The sequence below is a fragment of the Tamandua tetradactyla genome, chromosome X, assembly GCF_023851605.1.
Source record: "Tamandua tetradactyla isolate mTamTet1 chromosome X, mTamTet1.pri, whole genome shotgun sequence".
Classification (NCBI taxonomy): Eukaryota; Metazoa; Chordata; class Mammalia; order Pilosa; family Myrmecophagidae; genus Tamandua; species Tamandua tetradactyla.
The window spans coordinates 100,117,518-100,139,657 of record NC_135353.1 but is presented as its reverse complement, the minus strand read 5'-3'; the positions used below and the strand labels follow the sequence as shown (position 1 = coordinate 100,139,657).

The following is a 22,140-nucleotide window of genomic DNA, read 5'->3' as shown; positions in this document are numbered from 1 at the left end:
CAGCTACTACTCTTCCTTCCACCGTTGCAAGCATGTAGTTCTTTGGGAACTTTCTGTACTTGTGAAAACAGGAAAATTGGCACTGGTAAAATGAAGTTCAGAAAGGACAAGTCAGTATACTCTGGGGCTGGTGGTGATTTTCATGCTCTCTGTAAAACCATAGTTTTGTGGCATGATGAGCTTTGAGGGTTCCACTCAACCCTAAAAAAATGACCATTTGGGTGATAGGAAGAATGTTTGGAAATCTTTTTCTACCGTGCAGCAGCAGGCTCAGCAGCATCAGGAAATAATCACAGAGATGATGACACAGCTTCTGTGACTAGCCTTAATTCATCTGCCACTGGCCGTTGTCTCAAGATTTACCGCACATTTCGTGATGAGGAGGGGAAAGAGTACGTTCGCTGTGAGACGGTCCGAAAGCCAGCTGTCACTGATGCCTATGTGCGCATACGGACCACAAAAGATGAGGAGTTCATGTGAGTATGTAGGGTGGGGGGGTTGACTTTTAGTTTACCACTTTCCAGAGCGATAAGGAGAATGATTATGTGGGTGAGGGATTGGGGGTAGTGTTTGAGTTTTAGTAACAGGATTATACCCAGTCTGCCTTAATTGAGAACCAGCTTTCCTTTAGATAGTTTGGGTTGAACAGAGCCAAATCACAGAGAGAATTTCAAATTTACTGCAAAATAAAGGCATGTGGTCAGTTCCACTTAGGTCCTTTTTTCATTATGGTTGGTTGGTTTGTAAAAACCTGAGGCATTACTCGGGACTTCTCACTCTGAGGGTATATCTCTCTATACATGGAGGGCTGATGAGTTGGGGGAACATGAGAAGGGTAGGCAGTCCCGTTTTAAGTTTAGATTGGATACCTTTAGCTCTGAGGTATTAGCTCTTGGACAGTTTTCTTGGTTTAGCTTTGCTTATATCCTGTGATTTTTTTTTCCCTGTTATTTAGTCGAAAATTTGCCCTTTTTGATGAACAGCATCGAGAAGAGATGCGAAAAGAACGGCGAAGGATCCAAGAACAACTCAGGCGGCTTAAGCGGAACCAAGAAAAGGAAAAGCTTAAGGGTCCTCCTGAAAAGAAACCAAAAAAAATGAAGGAGCGTCCTGACTTAAAAGTAAATATAATGTGGCATGATCACAACAAACAATGCAAACCTTTCCCCTTAGCTTTTGGTATCTTCCATCACTGGGATTGAGGGCAGTGTGTTGAAAGCTGGTTTGAATTGATGTAGCTATTTAGGTTCTATCAATACTAGTGTGAGTGGTACCAACAACATCAAGCCCATTGGGTGCCCTTGGTCTTACTAGGTGTCGTTTTATATTTTCTAGGAGGTGAGATAGGTTTGGTTCTTTGTTGTTGTTTTTTTGCATGTACAGTCACATATTTGTATATATGTACACACACATCTTATTTTAACAGATTAACCAAGAAACAACAAAAATAAAACATAGTAAATGTAATGCTTTGCATTACTTTAGGGATTCCAGATATTACTATGCAATCTTAATTATAAAGTACGTCATTACATGAGGCAACTGTGCTGTGGTGGAAAAGAGCCATAGACCTTGAGACAGGAGATCTGGATTACGTTTTACCACTTAATCGCTCTGTAACTTTAATGTCTCCAAACCTGTTCTCTCTTCTATAAAATGATACATCATAGAGTGTTGTATTAAGTGATAGATTGCATGGAAACCATTTTATACACTGTAAAGTACTCAACAGATGTGAAGATTTGTTATTTTAATGTTGCTTTCTTTTATGTGATACAATATTGACCTCATTTTACAGATGAAACTTAGGTCTAGGATACCACAACCACTCAGTTACTGAACTGAGAAGGAGACATATTTTGATTGGGGGCTGAAAAAACACACCCATGATGGCTGACATTACAAAGCCTACAGTCTATATTCCTCATTTTATTTTTACTGTGTTATACACATATATGTGCTTTTGTCCAATAACTTCTGATTGATAGGTGCTAAATGCAGGCTTGGGCTACCAACAGCTTTTCTGTTGTCTGTTTAATATTTTCATAGCTCACAGTTTAAATTTGGGGTGGAGATTCTCTCCTTTTTCTTCTTTGATTCATTTTTAAAAACATTTTTATTGTGAAATATATATATATATATATATATATATATATATATATATATAAAGCAATCAATTTCTAAGTACATTTTAACAAGTTAGAACAGATTTCAAAGTTTGCTGTGGGTTACAGTTCCACAATTTCAGGTTTTTCCTTCTAGCTGTTCCAAGATACAGGTTACTAAAAGGAAATAGCAATATAATGATTAGGTAGTCACACTCATTTTTAAATCCTAACTTCTCTGTTGTAATTTCTCCTTCTCTTTTGACCTTTCTCCTAGTCTTTAAGGATATTTGGGTTATGTCTATTCTAACTTTTTTTGTGTTGTAAAGGTGTGTCAACAACATGGGATAGGGGGATGGATCTGGTTGATGTTCTTGAAGAAACCGATACCTCTGGGTTTCAGGACTTATCTGGCCTAGGAACCATCTGAAGGTTTTATGTTTCTGATAAGTAAACTTAGTGTGTGCAGCTTTTATAGGATTTCCGATAGAGAGCCCTGGATGATTTTTAAGGTTAACAGGAATGATGTTGGTTGGAGTTTTAACATTTTACCACATGTGCTGTATTATTCCATTTATCAATCTATTTTCTACACATTTGAGAGTAGCTTGTTTACATCATGCTCCTTGAATGCTTCTGTGTATGTTTCTGGGTAGTCACTTATGTAAGCACCTTAACTACAATTAACAAGTTCAAGAACATTAGCATTGACATAAAGCTTACTCATTTTATTTTTTATTCCTCATTTTATTTATTATTTATTATTTTATTCCTCATTTTCAATGTGTCATTTCCAAACATGTGCTTTTGTCCAATAGCTTCTGATTGATGGGTGCATAACAGTTCTATTAGAGCAAAAGTTCTGAGACGGCTGTTTTTTCTCTTCTATCTTGTATATATTTCTGACAGTATTTTGGGGGGTCATGCACGGTCTGAGAATCGAACCCAGGTCTCCCACATGAAAGGCGAGCATTCTACCAGTGAACTACCCATGCACCCTGTTTTTCTTAAAGCTAACTTCCTATATCCTGCTTACCTCTGACATGTTGATATTTTTACTTTTGCAGCTGAAATGTGGGGCATGTGGTGCCATTGGACACATGAGAACAAACAAATTCTGCCCCCTCTATTATCAAACAAATGCTCCACCCTCCAACCCTGTTGCTATGACAGAGGAGCAGGAAGAGGAGTTGGAAAAGACAGTCATTCATAATGATAACGAAGAACTCATCAAGGTCGAGGGGACCAAGATTGTCTTGGGGAAACAGCTAATTGAGAGGTAAGGGATAGCAGACAGGAAGTGCTGTGGGAAAGATGTGTTGGACACTTTGGATCTTGATGGGTGGCCAAGGTGGGGAGTAGGTAACAAGGGTGGATATGTTCTCTGAGGATGGGTTTTCCTCAGTAGTTGTTCCCACTAATGAAAACCTCAGTTTCTTGTCATAAAGCACTCATTAGGCACTATCACTTGCCCTTGGGCAAGCTACCTGGCTTTTCTGAGTCTGAGTTTTCTTATTTACAAAAAGGTGAATAAAACCACTATTACCAGGGTAGAGGGCATGTAAAGCATGTAGTACAGTGCCTGGCATATTAAGTACTCAGTAAATACTAATTCCCTCTTCCTATTCTACCTCCAGACACATAATATTTGCAATGTCCCTAACCTCAAAGACTGTTTTGATAATGAATCATCCAGAAAGATTAAGAAGACATATACACTTATATTTATACCCTGTCCCTTGCCCTCAGAGAATTAATAGATAATGAAGTTTTTAATTAAAAAAAGTTTGTCCCTAACTTATTGGTTTGAAAATTGCGAAGCTACATAAAAATTGAAAGAAAATAGAGTGTACTGTTCTTCACCTCAGTTCATCAATTAGTAACATTTTGCCACTTCTGCTTTATCGTTATATATGTAAAACAATTTTTTTCCTGAATCATTTGAAAGTAAGTTGTAGGCATCATAACATTTCACTCTTAATTCTTTAGCACACATCTCCTAAGAATAAAGACATAATGATACTGTTATCACAGATACAAAAATTAGTATTAATTCAATAATACCTAATACTCAATCCCTACTCAGATTTCCAGAATGTCTCCTATAATGTCCTTTATTGTCCTCCCCACCCCCCATCAGAATTCAGTCTCAGTTCAAGCATTACATTGGTTAAGTGTTTGGTCTTTCAATCTAGAACTGTGTCCCTCCACCCCCCATAAATAACCTTTTTTCGTTTTATATGACATTGAATTTTTTGAAGAGTTGTCTCAAACTGCCCGCATTTTGAATTTGCCCTCTTTTCTCATCAACTAGATTTAGATTAAATGTTTTTAGTAAGATTAGTACATAGGTGATATTATGTACTAACTACAGCACATTAGGAGACACATAATGTCAGGTTGGCCTGCTCTTTTGATTATCTTATTAAATTGATGATCCCTAGTTTTTTACTTTGTAATTAGTATGTTGGACAGTAACTGAATATCCTGTTCCCTCTTCAGTCTTCCTCTCAGTGGTTTTTAGCATTCATTGATAACCATTGCCTGACTCCATTACTGTTACATTGGGGGTTGCAAAGTGGAGGTTTTCTACATTAGCAGGCATTCTTCTGTAAAGAAGCGCTTCCCCTCTTTTTTTTTTTTTTTGTCTTTAGTATTACCATGGATTTTGAAACTCCTTTTCTAAATTTAGTGTTTTATAATCCATTAGCATCATTATCATTTTCTTATTTAGGAGTATCCATACATGCACAGTCCAAGCATATTACACAATCAATGGCTCACAATATTGTGATCATTTTTAGAACCTTTATATCACCCTAGAAAAAGAAAAAAAAGAAGTTATACATCCCATACACCGTATTCCTCTCTCTCACTGACAACAATATTTTAGTCTGTTCCATTTTTACCCTTTATCTCCCCTTATTATTTATTTTTTTATCCTTTTTTTTTAACTCATCTGTGCATACCCTGGATAAAAGGAGCATCAGACACAAGGTTTTTACAATCACACAGTCACATGGGAAAAGCTATATAGTTGTACAGTCTTCTTCAAGAATCAAGACCACTGGAATACAGTTCAACTGTTTTAGGTACTTCCCTCTAGCCCCTCCTGTACACTGTAAACTAAAAAGGAATATCTGTATAATGCATAAGAATAACCTCCAAGATAAAACTCTTGACTCTGTTTGAAATCTCTCAGTCACTGAGACTTTGTCTCCTTTCTCTCTTCCCCTTTTGGTCAAGAAGGCGTTCTTATTCTCATGATGTCACGTCCCGGCTCATAACCTAAGAGTCAGGTCCCATGTTGCCAGGGAGATTTTCACCCCTGGGAGTCATGTCCCATGTAGGGGAGAGGGCAGTGAGTTCACCTACTAAGTTGGCTTAGCGAGAGAGGCCACATCTGACCAAAAAAGGGGTTCTCTGGGGATGATTCTTAGGCATAATTATCAGTAGGCTTAGCCTCTCCTTTGCAAGAATAAGTTTAATTGGGCAAACCTCAAGATTGGGCCTATTGAATTAGTCGTCCCTATTGCTTGTGAGAATATCAGGAATTCCCCAAATTGGGAAGTTGACTATTTCTTCATTTCTTCCAGTCCCCCAAGGGGACTTTGAAAATTCTATTTTTTTTTAATTTTTAAATATTCTTATTCAAGAAAACAATCACTTAGAACCACTAAAAATGAATATTTTAATTAGCTTAACCATAGGCATATTTAATAAAGTACTTTTTTGTTCTCTGCCCAGGTTATACTGGGATATATAGGGGCATCACACTAACCTGTACAAACCAACAAGATCTCATGCCCTATTCAAGAATCCATGTAATATGGTGTTCAGATAAACTGACCATATAAGTTAGTTAGATCATGTGCTACCCAGAATATAAATTTTGCACCAAATCAAACATCTCTCCCATTGGTCTTGCAGAAAAAGTTGAAGTTTGAAAATAGGGTGCATATCATCCTTTACCAGAGTTCTGATTTACCTTAGTCCTATCCAGATCAGCTTCATTCATATCTCTAGTTGAAGTCTGATCACATTTTCAGCTTTTTTAAGTTGCAGAATGGGGTACTGCTGACTTTCATAGTCTAGAGCTCTAATAAGTCTCAGCCGTCACGTAAATGTCCACAGTTTCAGGAAATGACCAGGTTATATACAAATAGCTCAATGTCTCAGCATTTAGAAATATCAGTTACGACTCCAAAATACGTGACTGCTCTTAAGAGCTTCAATCTATGAACCGTTAAAATAGGTCCCAACCTGATAACCCATGCTCTCAAATTTAATTCTCTGAATTTGTATATTATAGTTAATCCGTGTGAGTGAGGCATGATAATACTTGTCTTTTTGTTTCTAACATTTTATTCAACATACTGTCCTTAAGGTTCATTCACCTAGTTGCATGTCTCATAACTTCATTCTTTCTTGCAGCTGCCCAGTAGTCCATTGTGTATAAAAACCATAGTCCCACTTCTGTTTCTCAGTTATTATATCCTTAGGCCACCTCCAAATGTTCCTTAGTGTTCCCACTCAATTCCTCCTGGTATATACCTAGGAATGAGGTTGCGAGATCATATGACAACCTCAGCCCTCCTGTGGAAATACCATACTGTCCTCCAGAGAGGCTGCATCTCTCAGTTTCCCTACAGACTGTGAATAGAAACATTTCTTTCTCCACATTTTCTCTGGTACTTGTTCCTCTCTGTTCATTTTTTTAAAATATATTTTTATTGTTAAAATTTATCGTACAAACATTTCCTTACATGGTGTACAATCAGTGGCTCACAGTATCATCACATAGTTGTGTATTCATCACCATGATCATTTTTTAGAACATTTTTGCACCACTCCAGAAAAAGAAAAAAGAAACAACTCATATGTACCATACCCCTTACCCCTTCCTCTCTTTGACCAGTAGTATTCCCATCTACCCAATTTATTTTAACCTTTGTCCCCCCATTATTTATTTTTTATCCATAATTTTTACTCATCTGTCCATGCCCTAGATAAAAGCATCAGAAACAAGGTTTTCACAATCACATAGTCATATTGTAAAAGAGCTTTTTTACAATATGTAATTTTTAAGAAGCAAGGCTATTGGAACACAGCTATACAGTTTGAGGTACATCCACCTAGCCACTCCAATACACCATAATCTAAAAGGGGATATCTATATAATGCGTAAGAATAACCTCTGGGATAAACTCTCAACTCTGAAATTTCTCAGCCACTGACACTTTTATTTTTTCTCATTTCTCTCTTCAGAAAAGAGAAGGTTTTGGTCAAGAAGGTTTTCTCAATCTGTTAATGGTGGGTCCCAGCTCATTCCGGGATTTCTTCCCCACATTGCCAGGGAGATTTACACGCTTGGGTGTCATGTCCCACATGGGGGTGGGGAGACAGTGAGTTAACTTGCCGTGTCCACTTAGGCCACATCTGAGCATAAAAAAGGTTCTCTGGGGGTGACTCTTAGGCCTAATAATTGTTGTAGTTGTTTATTTTGTTTTCTCTTTTTCTTCTTAGGCCTAATTTTAAGTAGGCTTAGCCTTTCCTTTGCAGGAATAAGTTTCATAAGGGTGTGGACTCAAGATTGAGGGCTGGGCCTGTTGAATTGATTGTCCTCACTGCTTGCGAGAATGTCAGAAAATCTCCAAATGGGGAAGTTGAATATTTCCCCCTTTTTTCCCCTTTCCTCCAAGGGGACTTTGCAAATACTTCCTTATTCACTGTCCAAACCACTCTGGGATTTATCGGGGCATCACACTGACCTGGACAAACCAACAAAATCTCACACCCTGTTCAAGATTTCTTTTGTCCTTATGGTGTTCAACTAAACTGACCATAGAAGTTAAATTAGGAAATGTACTACCCAAAATATAAATTTTGCACCAGATAAGCATCTCTCCCTTTAGTCTCACACGAAAGTTGAAGTTTTAAAATACAGAAGATGTTCTCTACCCAGTCTTCTGATACACTTTAATACTATCCATATCAGCTTCATTCATATTTTCCCTCGATGTCTGAATACTTTTTCAGCTTTTTAAGCAGTTCCTATATGGAGTACTGCTGACTTTCATAGCTTTAGAGCTCTAACTCTGAGTCTTAGATGCCACACAAATACCCAAAGTTTCTGGTAAAGACCATGTTATATACGAACAGCTTAGTATCTCAGAATTTAGAATTGACAGTTACACTTTCTGAAAGTATGTGACTGCTCTAAGAGCTTATAATCTAGGACCCTTTACAATAAACTCCAAACTGATAACCTATGCTCTCATCTTTAGTTCACCCAAAGTTTTTATTATATTTAGTCCATGTGACTGAGGTATGATAACATTTGTCTTTTCTGTTCCCGACATTTCATTCAACATACAGCTCTTAAGGTTCAGTTAGTTGCAAACCTCACAACTTCATTCCTTTTTGTGACTGCTCAGTAGTCCATTGTATGTATACACCATAGTTCTCCCTTCAATTCCTCAGTCATTGTATCCCTAACCACCTCCATTCATTGTGGGTCAGGAACACTAGTGTCGCCAGAAACAACAGTGTGCAAATGTCCTTTGTCCCCACACTCAGTTCCTCCAGGGGTATATACTGAGCAATAGGGTTTCAAGATCATATGGCAAACCTACGCCTAACCCCCTAAGGAACTACCACACTGCCCTCCAAGGGGCTGCACCTGATTTCCCTACTGACAGTGAATAGTTACATCTCTTTCTCTGCATTATCTCTAGCAGTTGTTTCTCTCTATTCAGTTTTAAACAATTTTATTCACACCTAAGTAAATAGACATGGCTTTGCCACCATAATCTGTATAAAGACATTTCCTTTTCTTCCACATAGAATCCATACCCCTCCCCCATGCCCCCCACTTGTTGACATTTAGTTTTGGTGTAATGCCTTTGTTTTATTTCAGTGGAAGCATGTTAGAATATTACTTTTCACTATAGACCCCAGCTTGCATTGATTGTACCTTTTCCTGTATACCATCTGTTCTAGTTTGCTAGCTGCCACAATGCAATATACCAGAAATGGAATGGCTTTTAAAAGGGGAATTTAATAGGTTGCTAGTTTACAGTTCTAAGGCCGAGAAAGTGTCCCAATTAAAACAAGTCTATAGAAATGTCCAATCAAAGGCATCCAGGGAGAGATACCTTGGCTCAAGAAGGCCGATAAGGTTCAGGGTCTCTCTCTCAAGTGAGAAGGCACATGGTGAACACAGTCACGATTTCTCTCAGCTGTAAGGGCACATGGTGAGCACGGTGTCATCTGCTCTTTTTCTCCTGGCTTCCTGTTTCATGAAGCTCCCCGGTAGGCGTTTTCCTTCTTCACCTCCAAAGGTCGCTGGCTCGTGGACTCTCTGCTTCATGGCGCTGCAGCCTTCTCTGCTCTCGCCGAATCTCCTTCATTCTCCAAAATGTTTCCTCTTTTTATAGGACTCCAGAAACTTATCAGGACCCACCCAAATGGGTGGAGACACATCTCTCCTAATCCATCTTAACAACCACTCTTGATTGGGTTATATCCCCAGAGAGATGATCTAATTACATACAGTATTGAATAGGGATTATTCTGCCTTTATGAAATGGAATTTTGATTAAAACATGGCTTTTCTAGGGGGACATACATCCTTTCAAACCAGCACACCATCTGTTTTCAACCCCTTGCAATGTTGGCATTAATTTGTTCTCCCTCATGCATAAAAGTTTTTATGTTTGTACATTTGATCACCATCATTGTCCATCTAGGCATTCGTAAGTTATACCATTTCAGTCTTTATCCTCTGTCTTCTGGTTTCATATGTGCCCCCAGCCCTTTTCCCTCAACCGTACTCATATTCCACTTCATTCAGTGTACTTATATGATTGTGCTACCATCAGATAGTATTCTGTTATCCGTTTCTGAACCTTTACAATCAGTCCTGTTGCCCATTTTGTTCTTTTAGCACTAAATGCTCACTCTCCACCTATCTCCTGATAACTTGTATTCTTAACCTTAACTCAAAGTTCACTCATTAATATTAGTTCATATTAGTGAGACCGTACGGTATTGGTCCTTTTGTTTCTGGATAATTTCACTCAGCATAATGTCCTCAAGGTTCATCCATATTGTTACATGCTTTATGACTAAATTCTGTCTAACAGGTGTGTAATATTCCATTATATGTACATGCCACAACTTGTTTAGTGACTTGTCCGTTGATAAACTTTTGGACTATTTCTGTCTTTTGGCATTTGTAAATAATGGCACTATAAACATTGACGTACAAATGTCTGTTTGTGTTTTTGCCTCAGTTCCTCTGAAATATACCTAATAATTGGATTGCTGGATCATATGGCAATTTTATATTTAGCTTCCTGAGAAACTGCCAAACTGCCTGTCAGAGCGGTTGTAACATTTTACATCCCCATCAACAGTAATGCACCCCCACCGATGGTGGAAAAGTGTCCTCTTTCTCCATGTTCTCCCCAGCACTTGTCATTTTCTATTTTTTTTTTTTTTGATAATGGCCATTCTAGTGAATGTGAGATGATCTCTCATTGTGGTTTTGATTTGAATATCTTTATACATTCTGGATCATTACTCTTTTGATGCTCATGTGATTCAGAATTTGACCTCTTCAGGCCACATGCTGTGTCCTTTTGAAATGGCCCTGTTAATCTTTGAGAACCTCTTTGCTTTCTGATATAAGACATTCCAGGCTCTCCTGGAACTTCCACAGCCATTTTCTAAAGTCTTTGTTCCTTTCACTGGGGAATGGTATTTAGAAACCAAGATTTGTATAGTAGTTATGCTCATTGGTACTGTGATGTCGTTGCTTCTAGGCTCTTTTTCAGTAGACAGAACTAGGAGATAAACATATATTTTAAATGACAAGTTCATACTGATACCTCCAATTCAAATTTTACCAACAAGTTCTTCCTCATTTTTCCCTATTTCATATTTATATCCTTTCTCTAGTTTTCAACAGCAGTGTATTTATTTGATAGTTTCAGGATTACAATACCAATACCAACAACAATCCTGTAAAGTAAAGTTCAGGATGTTTGTAGTTTGTAATCCTTGGAATATAGGTCACTAAGTCAGAGTAGGTACTGTTTTCAAAAGATACTTGAATTAATGATTTTTCTTTGTATAACTATTTTTTAAAATTTTTTAATTAGTTAAAAAAAATAACAGGAAAGAAACACAAACATTCTTAATGTGTGATCATTCCATTCTACGTATATAATCAGTAATTCACAATATCATCACATAGGTGCATATTCATCATCATGATCATTTCTTGGAACACTTGCATCTAATCAGAAAAAGAAATACAATGAAAACAGAAAAATAAAACGAAAACAGAAAAAAAGCATTTCAAACTAAATTTCTTTTAACATTTGTACCCCTATTATTTATTTTTATTCCACATGTTCTACTCATCTGTTGACAAGGTAGATAAAAGGAACATGAACATAAGACACAAGGTTTTCACAATCACACAGTCATACTATGAAAGCTACCCCATTATACAGTCATCATCAAGAAACATGGCTACTGGAACACAGCTCTACATTTTCAGGCAGTTCCCTCCAGCCTCTCTGTTTTTTTTCCTCTTGGATAACAAGGTGATATCTACTTAATGGGTAAGAATAACCTCCAGGATAACCTCTCAACTCTAGAATCTCTCAGCCATTGACACTTTGTCTCAATTGACTCTTCCCCCTTTTGGTCGAGAGGATTTTCTCAATTCCTTGATGCTGGGTCTCAGCTCATTCTAGGTTTTTTTCACTGAGTCCCAGCTTATTCTCGGATTTCTGTCCCACGTTGCCAGGAAAGTCCACACCCATGGGAGTCATGTCCCACGTAGACAGGGGGGAGGGTGGTGAGTTTGCTTGTTGTGTTAGCTGGAGAGAGAGGCCACATCTGAGCAACAAAAGAGGTTCTATTGGGGGGTGACTCTTAGGCCTAATTTTAAATAGGCTTGACCTATCCTTTGTGGGGTTAAGTTTCATATGAACGAACCCTAAGACTGGGGACTCAGCCTATAGCTTTGGTTGCCCACACTGCTTGTGAGAATATCAAGAATTCAACTTGGGGAGGTTGAATTTTCCCCTGTTCTCATCATTCTCTGAAGGGGACTTTGCAAATACTTTTCCACTCACTGATCAAATCACTCTGGGATTCATTGGGGCATCACTCTGGACAAACCAACAAAATCTCATGTCCTACCCAAGGTTCCATGTACTTATGTTGTTCAACCAAGCTATCTACATAAGTTATATTAGGAAATGCACTAGTCAAAATATAAATTTTGTACCAAATAAATATTTTTTGCTCTAGTCTCATACATAAGTTGAAATTTTAAAATATTAATTACCATCTATTTTCACCACCCTGCAGTAATGACATTCCTTTGTTCTTCCTCATGCAAAAGCATTTTTTAAAATTGTACATTTAGTCACTGTCATTATACACTCTAGGCAGTCCTAGATTATACCATCTCAATCTTTATCGTCTCTCTTTCTTTCTGATTTCATTTGTGCCCCCAGCCCTCCTCCCTCTATCATTCTCACATTCAGCTTCATTCAGTGTTTTAACATAATTGTATTACAGTTAGGTAGTATTGTGCTGTCCATTTCTGAGTTTTTACATTCAGTCCTGTTGCACAATCTGTATCCCTCAGCTCCAATTATCCAATATCTTAACCTATTTCTATCTCCTGATGGTCTCTGTTACCAACAAAATTCTCCAAGTTTATTCATTAGTGTCAGTTCATATCAGTGAGACCATACAGTATTTGTCCTTTTGTTTCTGGCTAATCTCACTCAGCATAATGTCCTTAATGTCCATCCATGTTGTTACATACTTTATCACTTTATTCTGTCTTACAGCTGCATAATACTCCATCGTATGTATATACCACAGTTTGTTTAGCCACCCATCTGTTGATGGACATTTTGGCAGTTTCCATCTCTTGGAAATTGTAAATAATGCTGCTATAAACATTGGTGTGCAAATGTCCATTTTTGTCCTTGCTCTCATGTCCTTTGAGTAGAGACAGCATATAGATGGGTCCCATTCCCTAATCCATTCTACCAGTCTATGTCCCCTGATTGGGAAGCTTAATCTATCAACATCAGTGTTATTACTGCCCGGGCAGTACCCTCCTCTACCATTTTGCCTTTTCGCTTTTATATGTCCTTCTAATTTTCCTTCTTTTTACCTTTACTCATAGTCTTCCTTTCTACACTCTTCTCCATACCTGTCTCTTCTGCCTTCATATCTGTCTCTAGTGCTCCCTTTAGTATTTCTTGCAGAGCTAGTCTCTTGGTCACGAATTCTCTCAGTGATTTTTTGTCTGAAAATGTTTTAATTTCTCCCTCATTTTTGAAGGACAATTTTGCTGGATATAGAATTCTTGGTTGGCAGTTTTTCTCTTTTAATAATTTAAATATATCATCCCACTGTCATCTTGCCTCCATGGTTTCTGTTGAGAAATCTACATAGTCTTATTGGGCTTCCCTTGTATGTGATGGATTGCTTTTCTCTTATGCTTTCAAGATTCTCTCTTTCTCTTTGACCGCTGACATTCTATCTAGTAAGTGTCTTGGAGAATGCCTATTTGGGTCTATTCTCTTTGGGGTGCACTGCACTTCTCGGATCTGCAATTTTAGGTCTTTCATAAGAGTTGGGAAATTTTCAGTGATAATTTCTTCCATTAGTTTTTCTCCTCCTTTTCCCTTCTCTTCTCCTTCTGGGACACCCACAACATGTATATTTGTGCGCTTCATATTGTCATTCAGTTTTTTCATTGTTTTTTTCATCTCCTCTACTGTGCCTTTCATTCCCTTAAGTTCTGTGATTTGTTTTTTCAGACTTTCAATTTCTTCTTTTTGTTCATTCCTTGCCTTCTTTATATCCTTCTTTATATCCTCCCTCAGTTCATTGATTTGGTTTTTGATGAGGTTTTCCATGTCTGTTTGTATATTCTGAATTAAATGTTTCAGCTCCTGTATCTCATTTGAATTGTTGGTTTGTTCCTTTGACTGGGCCATATCTTCAATTTTCCTAGTGTGATTTGTTATTTTTTGCTGGTGTCTAGGCATTTAATTACCTTAATTAATTTATTCTGGAGATTGCTTTCACTTCTTTTACCTAGGGTTTTCTTGCGGGATGAATTTGTTCTCTCCCTGTTCTTTGACATTCAGTTCAGCTTTTTCTGGACCTCTGGCTTAGGTTTTGTTTAACAGAGGAGAATTTTTCAGTTCTTATTTTGTTGTTTCTTGTCCTGGTTTTATGGTGCCTTTTTCACCCCACCCTGAGGAGGGTCTATGTACATATTTATAGACCCCAGCTGGATTTTCCCAGACCAAACTGGCCTCCTATCAGGAGGAAAGAGTCACCTGCTTCGGTTTTCCCTGAGGGTGAGACAGAGCAGGTTGAAAGGCTTTCCTGTGAAGTCCCTGGGCTCTGTTTTTCTTATCCTGCCTGGTATGTGGTGCTTGTCTGCCTGCCGGTTCCACCAGCATAAAATGATGTGGTACCTTTAACTTTGGCTAGGGGCATGGTGGAGACAGAGGAGCAGTTGTAGGCTGGTTTTAATGGCTTCAAATTACCCAGCCCTGGTGTCTCAATTCCTTGAGAGAGGGATTCCACCTGAGTTGGGCTTCACCCCTCCCCTGGGGAAGGCACAGGTTCCAGACAAGCCCTCAAAACGAGTTTGTTTCTGCCTATGCCTAGGGCAGTTGCAGCCTGAGGAGCCCTGCCGCTGTATCCAAAGGCAGTCAAGCCTTTGTAGAAACACAGCCACAAAAACTTCTGTTACCTTCTTTTTTTTTTTTTTTTTACTTTTTTCCATCAGCCCTGCCCCCTTGGCACCGGGGCAAAAATGAGTGACCTCCACTTTGACCAGGTTCACCTGAGCTAGGGGCCTATTTTTAGTAGTCAGAATTTGCTAATTAATTCCACAATTAGCGTTTGGTTGGGCTCAGCCTCTGCTGCTGGTAAAGTCTCTTTCCTTTCCCCTCTGGGAAGCAGCCCGTGGAGGAGGGGTGCCAGCCGCTGCGGCTTGGGGAATTCATGGTTCTTTGGGGGCTCGCAGCTGGCCCAGCTGGTCTAGACTGGGGTACACTGTGTGTCCAGTCACTGACGTGACCCCAGGAGCTGTTCTGTATTATTTCTGGTTATTTACTAGTTGTTTTGGAGGACGAACCAAAACGTGCACCTTGCTAAGCCGCCATCTTGGCCCGAAGTCCTGTATAACTATTTTATTAATTTGATATATAATTAGATTCATTTATTTCTGTTTGTATTTGATTTGGGTTTTTTTTTCTATCCTTGCTGATATAATTTATCAAAATCCTTTACACTGAAAGAGAAGACTGTAGAGCTTTAATAATTGAGGAAAACGCAAGCTAGTTTTTTTTTTAAAAAAACAGTTTTTAATTTTTTCCTTGTTTCCATCCTGAATGACTTACTTTTCCTGAAGTCCTTTAATAGTAAGATAGAATGTTGGAGCTGGAAGGATTCTTGAACTCCTTTAGCCTAGTTCCCTTATTTTTCAAATAGGAAACTGAGATGAAGTTGAGACTTGCCTTGTTGTTTATTAATGGAGATACTATGAGACCTTGCCTGATCTGAGCCTTAAAAGGTGGATATCTCGCCTTTGGTTTGGCTTTTTCTTCCCCAGGCTCATGGTCAGGTACTTTGGACTTTTTTGTTGTAGTTGCTTTTTTTCTGAGAACTAGAAATAAGGGGCTGCATGCTATCAGAGTGTTTTTTATTGCAGTGCAGATGAGGTTCGCAGAAAATCATTGGTTCTCAAGTTCCCTAAACAGCAACTTCCTCCCAAGAAGAAACGGCGAGTTGGAACTACGGTTCATTGTGACTATTTGAATGTGAGTATCTGCATTGCTTCTTTCTGACTTCTCATTGATTCCCTCAGCCATCTAAGCCGTGGCTTTGATTTTAACCCATGGCCTTAGATTGTCCATTTGACCTTGCCCTGAGAATTGTGTGTTTTTGTTCATCACAAGGTTTCTAAAATATATTTATCTAGCTAGAAAACGTTGTGTGTGTGTATGTGCACGTGTGTGTGTGCACTTAAAGAAACATTCCAATTTCTTGTTCATTGACTCCTTAGAGACCTCATAAGTCCATCCACCGGCGTCGGACAGACCCCATGGTGACACTGTCATCTATTTTGGAATCTATCATCAATGACATGAGAGATCTTCCAAATGTGAGTACATTGCATTGGATGACAAGGCCCTTTGTACTGTCTGTGATTTCAGATAGAGGGCTATAGAATATAGATCTGGGTACCTGGAATGTCTAATTCTTTGGGATGTAATTGTTTTGATTGTTTGCTTTTAAGTAGAGGGAACAATCGGGCCTGTTCTATCTAGAAAGATTCCTTTGAGAGTTGATGGCCAGGTAAAATGTGAGAGAGTTTCTAGGAATTGACTCTGACAAGTATTCTTTGCTTATGGATGATGCTTGCTCTTGTTGTGCAGACGTACCCTTTTCATACTCCAGTCAATGCAAAGGTTGTAAAGGACTATTACAAAATCATCACTCGACCAATGGACCTACAAACTCTCCGTGAAAATGTCCGTAAGCGCCTCTATCCATCACGGGAAGAGTTCAGAGAGCATTTGGAGCTAATCGTGAAAAATAGTGCAACCTACAATGGTAAGGTTTTTGCATGTCACCTTTCAGTCTGTTGCTGGTCCTAAATCTGAACCCAACTATGAGCATTTTGGGGGTCTGAAAATCAGTGTACATTTTAAAATTATCTAATGAATACTGCTGCTTTTCTCTATTCCCGTTATTTAATTCTTAATGTACCTTCTGGAAATTTTTGAGTTTATCTGTTGAAATGTTACATGGGGAGTAGTGTGAGGAAGAAGTGGCCCTAGGTAAATAGAAGGGAGAGGCAGAGGCATTCAGTGTGGCTGGAACCAATGGAGGGTATATGCTTGTGATCATATTTGCTGTGTGTGAATCTTTTACTTGGTCTACAAGTCTGTTTGAGGGGCTGTTATATGTCCACTTTTCTCAAAAGCTGGAAAGGCAAGAAGGAAGAAACAAAATGTGTCTTCTGAGTCTTGAAAGAGGTTAATACAGCTTCTGCATGTAAAGGATAAGGTTTTCTGGTTTTCAGTTGCATTCTGTAGCACAGATTCATAAGCAAGTGTAGGGATTATAAGAACATAGAAATAATATGAATTAGAGTCTGCCAATTTCTGAGTTATCTTGCCCAGGTTACTTAACCTTTCCTAGCCATTTTATTTTCTCATCTGTAAAACTGGGCTAATAGTACCTAGATTTTAAGGAGGTACTACTTCCATAAGCAGGCCCTGACCCATTTATCCTGTCTCGTCTCCAGTGAGTGACTTCTGCATGCACAATATACTCCTACCACAGTGACCATTATATTTCACTGTGTATCCCCTGCTGTTTCTTTATGCCTTTGCAGTCTTTGCCCTCTGCCTGGAATGCCCTTTCTTCCCTTTCAGTAGTGAATTTCCATTTGTATTTTCAAGGCCAACTCATATCTCTTTGTAAAAACTTATCCAAATTGCCTATAATATCCATTTCTCCATCCTTTTTGTACCCCCTCCCACAAGGCACAATTAAATCAGCTTTTATAGCTTTTATTGTATTATCCAAAATTTACATGTTGGACTCTCCTACCATTTTGATTATTTGTCTATTTCTTACTCATCTTTGTATTCCCAAGACCTAGCAGAGTGCCAGACACATAGGAGGGGTCCAGGTTTTTAAATAAAATTTAAATATAATAAAAATTTTGAAGTTTTTTATGGAAATTGTCAGATATATTCCAAAGCAGTGAGAAGAGTAAATCTCATCATTCAGTTCAACACTTATCAGCATGTGACCAATCTTATTACATGTGTATTTCCAGAGAATATATCATTTCATCCATTGATACTTCAGGCATTTGTACTCTTATTTCTTATAATGATTGTTTTCATGTCATTCTCTTTGGCTAAATACCATGAACTCCCTAAGGTAGGAGCTGTCTTATTTTTCTTAACACTTCTTTCATTGAACACATAGTCAGTCAGTACATATTTGTTAAATGAATATAAACAAATGAGTGCCGAGTTAAATAATTAGTAGTTGAGAAGAGAGCTGATGTTTAGGTTCTGGTAACACTAACACAGAAGGTTAGACAAAGTATATAATCCAGCAAAGGGTTTTGAAAGAAGTAATTAGAATTACTGGTTAGATTAAAATGTGTTCACTTTTCCTATAATGAGCTTAAATTAGGGCAGCCATAAGCAGGAAGTGTAAGGAGATATTTCCAGGATCATCTGAAACTCTTGATAGGGGGTTCAAGGAAACTAAAGTAACAGTATGATGGGGGAGGTAGATTCCTTTATAATAAAGGTTATATATGGATTAGCCGTATGTTGTGTGAACTTCACATACCATGAGTTCTGCTAATAAAAATTGTAGCCACAAATTGTATATCTTAAGTGTGGGAAGATTATAAATCATGCATTAGTCTCTTCAGCCATCCTTAAATAAATTGTCCTTACCTATCCATAGTATCATTTTCAAGCATTGATAGCAATAGTTCTATTGTACATGGGGACATAGAAATAAGGAAAAGATTTAAAATTAATTCATCCATCCATATTGTGTACTTACTATGTAACTGGGAAATGGAGAGAAAACTGGTGTATCTATCTAACCCAACGGCTGGGTTGGTACCTGGCACATATGAGGTATGTAGTAAATGTGTTGAACAGGTGGAAGGGTGGCAGCAGCTCTTGCCTCCCAGTTTTAATGGTTCCATCTCTTATTGTTCCTGTATAATTTAGGTCCGAAGCACTCATTGACCCAGATTTCTCAATCCATGCTGGATCTCTGTGATGAAAAACTCAAAGAGGTAAGACATTTAGGTTGAGAAAAAAAGCAATAGAACTTCTAAGTGAAGAGTAGTAGGGTCAAAGAAATAAGGACTATAACAGAAGAAAGAGTAGAGAAATGTGGGAATAGCAGATCTTTAGTATTGTGAGAGCTAGAAGGGACCTTAGAAATCATATAGTCTTATCCCTTCCTTTCCTTGATGGAAAAACTGAGGAAAATGCTCTAGGTGTCATGATTATTAATTAAAGAGTAGACTACTATGATTAAAATCTAGAACGTACATAATTCTTTAGAAAGGGCCAAGAAAAATAATTTCCCCAGGAAGTCAGCTAGAACTAAGAGAGACTGGTCAGTGTTTTGGCAGGGAGGAATTTTAATTTTTTTAAGATGATCTATATTCTTTCTACCTTTTAATAGACCTTTATTGTAACACACAAAATTTCCTGTTTTAACCAATTTAAGTATACAGTGTATAGAGGTATTAATTACATGTATGTTGTGCTGCCATCACCAAAACTTTTTTATCACCTCAAATGGAAATTATGTAATCATTAATCAGTAACTTCCCATTCTCCTCTCCCCCTCCCCTGAGACCCTTAATCTGCTTTTACTCTCTTTGAATTTGCTTATTCTGTCTATTTAAATAAGTGACAGATTATATTTGTCCTTTTATATCTGACATATTTCACTCAGCATAGTATTTTCAAAGTTCATCTATGTTGTAGCATGTAACAGAATTTCATTTTTTTAATATTTTTATTTAAGAAAATGAATAATACACTTAAAACCACCAAAAAGTAGATATCTTAGTTGGCTTATCATAGGCATATTTAAATAAAGTATCTAAATAATCATTGTAAAACTGTGTTTGCACAGTAAGTTTTATAAACCAATTTAAAATTAAGGCAACAAGGAAAAAATCTACAAATTCAGGTATTAGTGTTTCTTAAATTCTAAATATTAAACACTAACTTAAGTACCATTTGTTCAACTGTCAAAACTGAATGTTCTCAAAATATCAACTAAAAAGTTATTACAAATATCAAGGTTGCTATAGTAGTGACCTATGTTACTGAATATTTTCCTGATTCAGAAAAATACAAAGATACAGATGTTTTTACAGTTAACATATGAAAATCTTAACCACCCAAAGTAGATATCTTAGCTTATCCATAGGCATATTTAAATAAATATCTAATCATTGTAAAGCCTGTTTGTGCAATTCATAAACCAATTTAAAATTAAAGCAAGCCAGAAAAATATCTACAGATACAGACATCAGAGTTTCTTGAAAAAAAAAATTTTTTTCTTCCATGGGCAGGCACCTGGAATTGAACCTGGGTCTCCAGCATGGCAGCGAGAACTCTGCTGCTGAGCCACCGTGGTCTGCCCTTAAATTTTAAATATTGCACATCTTAAATATAATTTAGTTATCAAAATGTGCATTCTCAAAATATCGGGTAGAAAGTTTTCAACTTACTATAGTAATGATCTATATTACCAAAGATTTTTGAATTTTTGATTTCTGGGATCTATTACGATAGCTTTTTTTTTTATGTGGATAGGCACCGGGAATCAAACCCAGGTCTCTGGCATGGCAGGCAGGAACTCTGCCTGCTGAGCCAACATGGCCTGCCCACTATAGCTTTCTAACATTTGTTTGTTGTTGTTTTTTTCTTTGTAAAACATAACATATATACAAAGCAAAGAAAGAAAAAAGCAGTAATTTTCTTTTTGTTTGTTTTATTTATTTATTTTTTAGTGGTAATTTTCAAAGCACACTTCAACAAGCAGCTACAGAACAGTTTGATGGGCTACGATTCCACCATCTCAGATTTTTCCTTCTAGCTGCTCCAAAATACTGGAGACAAGAAGGAATATTAATATAATGATTCGGTAGCCATACTCATTTGTTAAATCCCATTTTCTGTGTTATACCTCTTTCCTCTCCTTTAATCCTTCTCCCTTCATTCCTTTTTATGGTTGAATAGTATTCCATTGTATGGATATACCACATTTTGTTTATCCCTTCACCTGCTGATGGACTTTTGGTTGCTTCCACCTCTTGGTTATTGTAAATAACACTGCCCTGAACATGGGTGTACAAATATCTGTCTGAGTCCCTACTTCTAGTTTTTTCAGGTATATACATATAAGTGGGATTGCTGGGTCAAATGGTATTTCTATGTTTAACTTTTTGATGACCCACCAAACTTCTTCCCCACAGCAGCTGCACCACTTTACACTCTCACCAACAGTGAGAATGAGCACTTGTTGTTTTACATCTTTAAAGTGATAGCCATTCTAACTAGCTTGAAATAGGATCTAATGGCGTTGATTTGCATTTCCCTAATGGCTAGTGATGTTGTGCTAATTGACCATTAGTGTATCTTCTTTGGAAAAATATCTATTCAAGTCCTTTGCCCATTTTTTTAATTAGGTAGTTTTGTTATTGAATTGTAGGAGCCCTTTATATATTCTGGATATTAAACTCTTAATCACATACATGATTTCTAAGTGATTTCTCCCATTCTGTTAGTTGTCTTTTCATTTTCTTGATAACGTCCTTAGATGCACTAAAGTTTTGGATTTTGATCAGGTCCAGTTTATCTGTTTTTCTTTTGTTGTTTGTGCTTTTGGTATAATATCTAAGAATCCCTTGCCTAATACATGGTCCTGCAGATATTTTCCCATGTTTTCCTTGAGGATATTTAAAGTTTTAGCTCTTCTATTTAGGTCGTTGATCTATTTTGAGTTAATTTTTTTATATGGTATGAGATAAGGCTCCATTCACATTCTTTTGTATATGGCTGTCCACTTTTCCCAGAACCATTTGTTGAAGAGACTGCTCTCTCCCCATTAAGTGGGCTTGGTTCCCTTTTCAAAAGTAAGTTGGCCATAGTTGTGTGGGTTTATTTCTAGATTTTTAATTCTGTTGGTCTGTGTCTATATCCTTAATCCTTGATTACTGTAGCTTTGTGAGAAGTCCCCCCCACACACATACACACTCATACACAAATACATATATTTATTAATAAGACATGAAAATCATCTTGCAGTGTGTTCAGGTAAGCTCAGTGAAATCCTGCTTTTTTTGTTCTTGCATCATTCCACTAAATGCTTTGGGCACATGAATTGA

The 22,140-nt window shown here is 37.5% G+C and overlaps 1 protein-coding gene across 8 annotated transcripts in view; it reads left to right on the top strand.

Moving 5' to 3' along the window:
- The window catches only part of TAF1 (TATA-box binding protein associated factor 1), a 99,751-nt gene that overhangs the window by 34,522 nt on the left and 43,089 nt on the right, over nucleotides 1–22,140 (top strand). For 7 of the 8 annotated variants that reach the window (XM_077146277.1, XM_077146275.1, XM_077146273.1 and 4 more), the window contains 7 exons: nucleotides 263–476; nucleotides 956–1,121; nucleotides 3,173–3,384; nucleotides 15,886–15,994; nucleotides 16,240–16,338; nucleotides 16,613–16,790; nucleotides 18,953–19,020. In XM_077146277.1, the coding sequence (XP_077002392.1) occupies nucleotides 263–476; nucleotides 956–1,121; nucleotides 3,173–3,384; nucleotides 15,886–15,994; nucleotides 16,240–16,338; nucleotides 16,613–16,790; nucleotides 18,953–19,020 (1,046 nt within the window). The remainder of the gene's footprint in view (nucleotides 1–262; nucleotides 477–955; nucleotides 1,122–3,172; nucleotides 3,385–15,885; nucleotides 15,995–16,239; nucleotides 16,339–16,612; nucleotides 16,791–18,952; nucleotides 19,021–22,140) is intronic. The other variant, XM_077146274.1, reaches the window with a different exon arrangement.